At 57.9% G+C, this 9,811-nt stretch overlaps 1 protein-coding gene across 7 annotated transcripts in view; it reads right to left on the bottom strand.

Moving 5' to 3' along the window:
* Positions 1 to 536: 536 nt before the first annotated feature.
* SEPTIN9 (septin 9) overlaps positions 537 to 9,811 on the bottom strand; it is a 178,406-nt gene continuing 169,131 nt past the window's right edge. For all 7 annotated transcript variants that reach the window (XM_006064083.4, XM_025279583.3, XM_044938613.2 and 4 more), the window contains 5 exons: positions 9,146 to 9,263; positions 8,269 to 8,364; positions 7,883 to 7,979; positions 3,454 to 3,505; positions 537 to 2,336 (listed from right to left, as the gene is read on the bottom strand). In XM_006064083.4, coding sequence (XP_006064145.1) covers positions 2,201 to 2,336; positions 3,454 to 3,505; positions 7,883 to 7,979; positions 8,269 to 8,364; positions 9,146 to 9,263 — 499 coding nt within the window. In that variant the 3' untranslated portion in view covers positions 537 to 2,200. The remainder of the gene's footprint in view (positions 2,337 to 3,453; positions 3,506 to 7,882; positions 7,980 to 8,268; positions 8,365 to 9,145; positions 9,264 to 9,811) is intronic.

Below are 9,811 nucleotides of genomic sequence, written 5' to 3'. Positions count from 1 at the left end.
CGACACACGATCTGGGATGTCTGACCCCCAGACTGCAAGAAAATCCATTTCTGCAGGCCTACACACAGCTAAGAAATACCCAGATCCCTGGTCTAGATGCCCCACTTGGGATGCAGGAAAAAACCTCGCAGGGCAGCCTCTTTTATTCCAGTCTTTTGGTGACTGAGTTCTCTTGGAATAAACTGGTATGAAATGACTGTCAAACACTGACCAGCTCATAGGGTTCACTGCAACAGACTTCGATTTTAAGAAGAAAAACATTATTTCCAGGATACAGTCATAGAAGCAGCGCACAGCACGGCCCGGTGGAATGCCTTCAAAGCCTCCTTTTAATGAATAAATTAAGACTCTGTTCGCTTTTCAATCATCCCCTTAAATCAGTGCTTCTAAGTCCCTGAAACCTTTCTTCCTCCCGAAAGGAGATGAAACAATTTCCCAGCAATCACTTCCACGCTATCTTCATACTCATCAAAGGAGCGCCGCGCTTTCGGGGTCAGAAAAGAGGGGAAAAAAAAAAAAATCCCCACTCCAGAGTCTTCCGGGTTTGCACTTGGAACATTTATTTCAGGAAATACATTTTCAACACTTTGTTATTTATACAAAAAGAGACGAATTTCTCAGGAGGCACATAGCGAAAGGCCACTGTGGAACAGATCCCAGTGAAACTAACAAGTTTTCAAAATCTGGCTACAGAGAAGGAAGCGAAGGTGTCCCAAGACGGGCCGGCTGGACTGGTCCACGGCCGGGACCCCGATGCTGGCGACGGACGCATCCTTCAACATCTTGGTTTTGGCAAAAATGGCAAGTCGGCAAGTAAACTGTTTCTGCTAAGGGGTTCTTCCTCTCAGGTGGGGAGGGAGTACACACACGAAGCAATGACCTTCACACACTCACGCGCGCACACACACACACACACACCGGTCGGTCTGCACCCACCCCTCCCACCTTCTCATGGGCCACAAGAAGCCAGCCTGGGGCCTGCAGACAGTCACGGATCGTTGTCCCGCGTCTGAGCTCCCCGGCCCGGGGCCGTGAGCATGTGGAGCCCGACCGTGGGCCGTGGACGCCTGAGCCCTGATCAGTCCCTCTCTGGGGGACTTTATGATGGGCTCTGGGGGCAGGGGAGGTGCAGGGCCCCAGGCACCTCGGGGCAGCACAGTCAGGCTTGCCTGGCCTCCCACCCCCTGGTTGCGGTGTCAGCTAGGCCTCCGTCAGGAGGGCTGTGTGTCTGGGGCGGCCAACTGAGCATTCACTTAACCAGAGCATCTCGGGCCGGATGGATGTCTAAACAGACAGACAGACACGCTTCCCCGGTCACATGGGGTGGGGGCAAGGCCGGCACCAAGCCCACAAGAGCCACTCAGAGCACCCCCAGCCGTGGTTCACACAACCCCTGGCCCCCCACTTCCTCCTAGCACTTCACTTCCTCCTTAGCTCCTCTACCAGATTCACTCGCTTGGACCTTCCCAAAAATCAGGGCGGGGTAGGGGGCATCTTTTGCTTCCTTTGAATCCTCAAATTCCAGTGGGGGTGGGGGTGGGGAAGGGAGCGGGACATAAGGGGAGATGAAGACACATTTCCCTCTCTCCACCTTGTCCCAGTTCCCCGCCCGAGGGGACAGCTGGGGAGAGCTGGTGGCTCGCGCGGACGGCTGAGATAAAGGCACTTTCTGCTCCAGGACAGGCTCGCGGGCGGGTGGGCAGCAGCCAATGGGCAACTTGGGTCTCGTGGAATGAACTGCTCTCCCCTAGGGGTGGGCTCAGGGGCTCCCCAGTGGCGTGCAGGGAGGCGGGGGCAGGAAGGGGCCCCAGGTCCACTGGCAGGGTCCCATCCTCCCGCGGGCACCACCCCACCATGCTCCAGGGGCTCTGGGAGCTGGGGGCCACTCCTGGCCCCGGGGAGCTGGGCCTGAAGTGGGGGCAGGGTCGGGAACTGAGTCAGTGGTCCTCCCGCCCCCTCTGGACCTCAGGGACGGCCAGAGAGCCGCCCCCGACTCCAAGCCCCCCCCCAGCCCCAGTCCTGGTCCCCGTAGTCAGTGGGCTAATAACAAACATACTCAGAGGGCACTCGTCATCTTGTTACTCGGCAGGCGTGAGGGGGCGGAGATCGAGGACACAAGGAGAAAATTATATAAAATAAAAATGGGGCGGGTGGCGGGAGACGGTAAAGACTCGGGGTAGGGTCCTGGGGCGGGCGGTGTCTACATCTCCTGGGCTTCGGGCGCCTTCTCCTCGACGCCGTTGGCCACGGTGCTGCTGCCCTCGTGCAGACGTTTCACGCGGTAGGCTTCGAAGTGGATGGTGCTGGTGATGTCTTTGATGTTCTGCATGTGTGTCCTAGGAGGGGCACGCGGGAGGGGTCACAAGGGGGGCCAGGGGTCAGGGCGGGCGTCCTGCTCACTCAGCCTGCCCTCCCCACTCCCAATCCCCACTACACGGTTCCCCAGGGGGGCGGTTCCCCAGCACGGCGCTTTAGCCCCACCAAGACAGACCAAGCCTGGACAGGAGCATGTGGGGGTGAGGAGGTGGATCTCCATGGCAACCCCTGCCACTCTCAGGACCACGAGTTCCAACACAGCCCCCTTTCTGTGACAACTCAATCACCAGTTCAGGGACATGCTGAGCGCAGAGGCCCCCGGTGGTGGGCAGGGCAGGAGTGCCCTTGCCCTGGTTCAGAAGAGCCAGGGCAGCGGCCAGGTGTGCTGGCAGGCGAGGGGCAGCGGCCTGCAGCAGGCAGGTGAGGAGCCTGGGGGTGGCGGGTACTGATACCCTTGCTAGTCATGTGTTCAAGCGTCCCTTCTCCACTGACCATCAGGGCAGGTTTGCAAAGGAGGTGTCAGAAGGGCCCGAGGTCAGAAAGGCGTCCTTCCGCAGCCAGGCTCTCCAGCACAGGGCAGTTAGCTCCTGGAAGCCATATCCTCCCCCAACTTGAAGGCCACGAGAGATGGTCCCATCCCTCCTAGTGACTTCATCCCTAGCATCCATCCTGTTGGCTGAGGAGCTGGGAGCCCCTGGCACCCCAGAGGGAGCCCTCATCATCTCTGTTCACCTGCCCAGGCCCAGGCCTTACCACCTGGGCTGAGGACGGGCTCCTCCTTGCCTGGGCTCAAAAAAACTGAGGTGCGGCCTCCACCAGGTCAGAGGACAAAAGGTGGAGCCCCTGACACATGCCCAGCACCCGAGACCTCCTGGGGCTCAGGCTGCAGTGATGCAAACTCAACCCTTCCCCAAGTGGAACTAAAAAAGATTTTCACTGCTTGCTTCATTTCCAACAAGGCGTTTTAAGACAATGGGGCCCCAAGGAGGAAGGCAGATGGGTGGGGTGCGCTGGCTGCTGCTCAAGACCTCTGCCAGCTGGCCCATCACCCTCGCCCACCACCCGCAGCCCTGATGGAGGCCCCTTCTGGGCTGTCAGCCCCTCCCCACCCAAGCACCGGACCAGCCCGGCTCTCACCTGATAAGGAGGTCCCGCAGGTAAGCAAACTCACAGTGAGTGGTGTTCTCGACTGCAGAGGAGATAGAGGGAGCTTTAAGATCAGGAAAGCCCCTTCCGGCAATGCTGGGTGGGTAGATGGGCGGGGCAGGGGGGCCACAGGGGCGCACCGGGCACCTCAGCTCCTGCCCTCCGGGGAGATGGCACTGTCGCCCCGCAAGACAACTACGGGGGAGAGAGCGCTGCGCTAAGCAGGAGGGGGCCCGCTGCTCCTCCGTGGGGCCCGGGGGTGTCCCAGGGGAGACCTGAAGATGAGAGGGGTGCTGGGAACAGAAAGAGGCAGGAACCGGGGCTGGCGTTTCTCCCCCACGTGCTCAGGACACACGTGTACAGAGGTCGCACACTGGGGATGACCGCTCGCACTGAGCTCAAGAGCCAGGAAAGCTGAGTCCTGGGCTGCCTGGGAGGGTGCACACGGGGACACACTAAAGCCCCTCGGAGAGCTGAGCACAAGCGGAGGACAGCAGCTGGCTCTGGGCATGCGGGAAGACGGGCAGGGAGGGGCCCCATAGCACCCAGGAGTGGGCCAGTGACGCCCAGTGCTGCATGGAAACTGCCTGCTGTGTGGTCGTCAGCTGCCAGTCACCCTTTAAAGGGTGCTGAGTGGCATCACCTGGACTCAGGGAGGCTCTCCTCTGCGGTTCTGTGGGGGTGTCTGGCCTATGGGAAGGAATCCCCAATCTCCACACACCCTACAGGAGAGCGACTAAGACTTCGCATTTGTGGTCGTAGGGAGGTGGGGCTCAGAGAGTGAAAAAAAAAGCACTCTGCCCAGCTTCCACGGCCTGTGAGGCCTGGCTCCCAGGTCCAGGCTTCCTCATCCCAGGACAGCAGGGCCTTTCTCAAAGTTAAAGGGTCGATACAGCCAGCAGATAGATGGGGAAACAATGGAAACTGTGAGAGACTATTTTTCTGGACTCCAAAATCGCTGCAGGTGGTGAGTGCAGCCACGAAATTAAAAGACGCTTGTTCCTTGGAAGAAAAGCTATGACCAACCTAGACAGCATATTAAAAAGCAGAGACATTACTTTACCAACAAAGGTCTGTCGAGTCAAAGCTATGGTTTTTTCAGTAGTCATGTATGGATGTGAGAGTTGGACTATAAAGAAAGCTGAGCGCTGAAGAAGTGATGCTTTTGAACCGTGGTGTTAGAGAAGACTCTTGAGAGTCTCTTGGACTGCAAGGAGATCCAACCGGTCCATCCTAAAGGAAATCAGTCCTGAATATTCATTGGAAGGACCAATGCTGAAGCTGAAACTCCAGTATGTTAGCCACCCAAAGCGATGAACTGACTCACTGGAAAAGACCCTAATGCTAGGAAAGATTGAAGGCAGGAGGAGAAGGGGACGACAGAGGATGAAATGGTTGGATGGCATCACCGACTCAATGGACATGAGTTTGAGTAAGCTCTGGGAGTTGGTGATGGACAGGGAAGCCTGGCGTGCTGCAGTCCATGGGGTCTCAAGGAGTCAGACACAACTGAGCGACTGAACTGACTGACTGACTGCCAGCCGGCAGGGGGGCCAGGGTGGTAAAAGGCCGAGTGCCCCACCCCCCACTCAGGCTTCCCAGGTGGCACTAGGGGTAAAGAACCCGCCTGCCAGTGCAGGTAGACATGAGATGTGGGTTTGATCCTTGGAATCAGGAAGATCCCCTTGAGGAGAGCATGACAGCCCAGTCCAGTATTCTTGCCTGGAGAATCCCATGGACAGAGGAGCCCGGCGGGCTGCAGCCCATAGGGTCACACAGGGTCGGACACGACTGAGTGACTGAGCGTGCATGCACACCCCCCACCCCCATGCCAAGCCTCCAGTGCTCTGATTGGCCTTTCCTTGCTTTGTGCCTGGGCTCTGCCCTCCTTCCTCTCCCATCCCCTACCCTGCAGGGCTGCGCCCATAGTAGAATCCTCTGCTGGCTGGCTCTCACGCAGCCTTTCCATCTAACGTGGAGAAGCACTGAGAGTTCAGGGAAGGACGGGGCTCTGAACCTAAAGTGACTGTCTGACCACTGCATCCCAGGTTGGGCAAGTTATTCTGGCCTCTCTGAGCCTCCATTTCCTCATCTGTAAAATGGGCATAATAATGCCTCCCACCTCTCAGGGATGGGAGAGGATGAAATGAGTTAACTGTGCACTTTATCACACCCACCCTCCTCTGACAACATTCGGGCAGCTTCCAAGGATGAGTAAAGTACCTCAGGACAGTGGTGCGCAACCCAGGAGGAGGAAGAGGGAACTGGGCCTGGAGAGGGTGGGGATGAGGAGAGGCACAGAGCAGCCTGCTCTCCGGTCAGCTCTCAATTCACAAGGTCCCAGAGGTTAAAAAAAAAAAAAAGGTCACCAATGTCTTGGGGAAGTTCAACTACTCTAATGGCAGAAACTCCTTCTGGGACCTCACGAAGGCTGCTGGGAAGTCAAAGCTACCCCCCCACCACCATCTTTACAGGCTCCGTGGGGCTGTTTCTCATCACCACCCTCAGCGTGGGCTGGCAGCACCACAGCAACGCACAGTTCATTCAAAGCGCAGGATCCAGGCCAGAGCAGGGGAGCACCGAGACAGAAAATCAACCTCCCTAATTTCCCAACAATTTCCTTTGCCGGATGCCGGCGGGGCCCAAGTCGGCCACCAGATGGCAGCAGAGGCTATCGGAGGCGGAGCTGCCCTTCCCTGCCCCTCCCCAACGGCCCTTTCTTTTTTTTTTTTTCCTTTTTTCAAAAGTACTTGGGCTGCGCCACGTGGCGTGTGGTATCTTGGTTCTTGACCAGAGTTCAAATCTGTGCCCCCCTGCAGTGGAAGTGTGGAGTCTTAACTACTGGACTGCCAGGGAAGTCCCCCTACTGGCCCCTTATCCCAAATCCTCCAACACACTTGACAAAAAGGTTTCTAAACAGCAAGATTTCAGGAAGAAGAGAAATGGAAGAGGCGGGGCCAAGGCAGGATGAGCACAGGATGAAGCCTAATTGAGACATCTAGGCGGGACAGGGAGGTGAGGGAATTTAACAATAATCCAGGTAAAATGAGCCTGGGAGTGCTCCACTAGATCAGTTTTCATTATATCATTTACTGCTAATGCAATGAAAGTATATGAAAAATGAAAGTATCTGCTGTCCTGAAAGCTCCGATGGTCTTTGAGACATTCTCTGATTTCACTAAACTCTCGGCACAAGGTGCTCACTTTCTGGACGGCAAAAACGGGACCCAAGGGATGATGGGACATGCCCAAGGTCACAGGGACATGCCCAAGGTCATGAGCTGGGTGTGGGATGGGGTGGTAGCAGCAGGAGTTGAAAGCAACTGCTGAATTTTCTGCTTCCTTCTCTATGCTGGGCCTTTCAGCCAAGTGAACAAGGAGCAAAGTGGTCCATTTTAATCTGCTCTAGAGGAGGACAGAACAGACAGAGAGGGAAGAAACGCCCAGGTCCACCCCACCTAGGGTCATGGCCACCTGCAGTGGGTTGGATGGTGTCCCCCAGACGTCCAGCTCCCAACCCTGGGCATCAGTGAATGGGACCCTATTTGGAAAAAGAGTCTGTGAAGGTATAATTAAAGTAAAGATTTCAGAGACTTCCCCAGTGGTCCAGTGGTTAAGAAACCACCTTCAGATGCAGGGGATGCAGGTTTGATCCCTGGTTGGGGAACTGAGATCCCACATGCCAGGGGCCCCCTGAGCGGCACAGCTAAGACCTGATGCAGCAATAAATAAATATATCTACCTCAAGAGGGGATCATCCTGGATTTAGGGGGCCCTAAGGTCAGTGACAAGTGTTCTTAGAAGAAAGACACAGGAGCACAGAGGAAGGCAGAGCAGAGACCGCAGGGCTGAACCTACAAGCCAAGGTCAGCTGGCAGCCACTAGGAAGGGGGCAAGGAACAGAGCTTCCCTCAAGGCCTCCAGAACACTGAGGATGAACTTCTGTTTTAAGGCACCCAGTCTGTGCTGGTCTGTTGCAGAAGCCCCAGGACATGAAGATGTGGGGGTCCTGGAACTCGGAGGGGGCAGGGAGTGGGGAGGGCATCTGGTTCTCAGCTGGACAGAGCTCCAGCCCAGCCCTTTCCGCAGGCCCAGAGAGGCAGGGTGACTTGTCCAGGGTCACACAGCATGCCTGGAAAGCACCAGGACCCTGGCAAAGCCCGTCATACCTCCTTCCTGCCTGGTGGGGGACTGGGACGGAGGCACGGCTCAGTCAGCTAATGGCTGTGGGCCCCGACAAGACACCTAGCCCCTTATTTCCTCCACCAAGCAGGAACCATGGGAGCCCTTCCTGTGGCCGAATGGGCACTAGACCAGGTCCCAAGAGCACCCGGTCAGGCCCAGGTGCACAGCTCCCGGGTAGCAGAGGCAGCTTTCCTTCTGGCCTGACTGGAGGCCCTGGCGTCAGCTCAACCATTACCTTCGATGGTGCCCCACTTGGTTTTCCTTCCAAGGATCCTCTTCCCGTTCACTTGGTACTCGTGGTCACTGCCCACCACAGCGAACGGGATCATCTCCTGGGGGAGGGGCAGGACGCACTGGTCACTTGTGCATGCAAAGGCCGGTCCACTCCCTGGGCCCCTGGCAGGAGCTGCCCTGAGTCGGGCCCCCAGCACTGAGACCCCCTTGGCCTGAGAGGGCTGCACGTGGACCCTCTGGCTCCGACCCCTCCTAGACCAGATACCACTTCCTTATGGCTCAAGACCATCCCACCTGTTTTCCTGGACCCCTGGAAAGACCCCCACCCACGTCCTCTAGCGGGAAGTGAGGGGCCTCTGGAAACAGCAGTCTGGTCGGTGCACTCACCCGGAATTTCTCATTCACCAGCCGGTCCTCAGAGTCCTCGTCAAACTCCTTCTGGGGGTACACGTCAATGCCATTGGACAGCAGGTCCGCAGTGATCTGGGGGTCCAGAGGGGAGACAGGTGGGCACTGTCTATGCAGCAAACTGGACCAACCCACTGGGATCTGCCCGTGCTGTGACCTCCACAAAGCAAGTGGCCCCAGGCTCAGAGTCAGGGGTGGGCTCTGGGGGGCTGGTAACCCTGATGCTGTCCAGCTCTTGTGCCTCTGGAGTGGAGGAGGGGCAGCTACAGACCTGCCCGCCGGGAGACCGCAGCAGCCCCAGGGACCCAGGTTCACCATCCCAGGCACAGGGCATCTCCCCGTCCTGAACTCCACCTGGACACCCTCTCGCTGCAGTGGCCCACGCTGCACGGGGGCACCTGCTGTGGCAAACTGTCACCAACCACCGTCGCAGTGACAGCTGCCTGTACGGACGGTGCTCGGCGATAACGTCCCGTGAACAGCTGTCGTTTCTGCCCTGAGCACAAATGCCCGGGGGCAGCTTTGGGGGCTTCCTTGTTCTTTTCCCTCCAGACACATCCATTGCCAGGGCGCTGTCCTCCTCTAAGCATGCTGGGAAAATCCCTGGACCTAAGGGATTGTGGGTGGAGCTTTGGGAATAAGAGTGAGGAGTCTCCCCACTCAAAGGCAGAGGCTCTACAGGGGCCCAGGGTTCACCCTCCTGTTCGGACAGCAGTCCAAGTGGGACAGTGACTGGGAAGGAAGTGACCATCTGTCCCCTGATGGAAACTGTCTCTTCCATCCAATAAAAACTGGGGATTTTGTCTGATGGCCTTGCTCCCACCAAGAGGGATGGCGGGCAGAGGCAGAGCCCTACCCGCTGTTTGAAGTAGACCCTCTCCTCCAGGGTCAGCGTGTCGGCCTTGGCGATGACTGGGACGATGTTGACCACTTTGCTCAGGCGCTTCATGAACTCGATGTCCAGGGGCCTGAGGCTGGAGTAGAGGGACACGGATGAGGGTGTGGGGGGAGGGACATGGAGCGGGGAAAGAAACGCGGAAAGGGGGCCCACTCCTGCCTGGAGGGAGCTGAGGGGAGGCCCCCAGGGTGCCTGCGGAGCTCCCAGGTGGGTGTACGCCAAGGTCAAGGCTGTGGACTGAGCGCCAGCCAAGGCACCGGCGAGGGACAGAGAAAGGAAAAGAATCCTGGGCCACGTGAACTGGGGGAGGAAGGGGGCGGCCAGACCAGCTCTGAGCAGCCTGGGGATGAACTCCCAAAGTCCCCAGTGTGTCCACTGGGAGAAGGGCTGCCACCGGCTCAGAGGGCCATCAGATTGTGGGGCATCACCGTCTGGGGGGAGATGGGCGCTCACTCAGCCCCATTTCCCAGGATGAGCTGGGGGCTGCTGTCTGGGGCGTCCCCAGCCCCTTGCCCACTGGCTCCAGGTGTCCAAGGTCTGATGTGGGGAAAGGCTACCCCTCAGGCGATCCTCACACCCCCCCCACCCCGACCTGAAACAGTTCTCAGCAGCTGCAGGGGCAGG

The sequence above is a fragment of the Bubalus bubalis genome, chromosome 3, assembly GCF_019923935.1.
Source record: "Bubalus bubalis isolate 160015118507 breed Murrah chromosome 3, NDDB_SH_1, whole genome shotgun sequence".
Lineage (NCBI taxonomy): Eukaryota > Metazoa > Chordata > Mammalia > Artiodactyla > Bovidae > Bubalus > Bubalus bubalis.
This window is presented reverse-complemented; position numbering and strand designations above follow the sequence as displayed.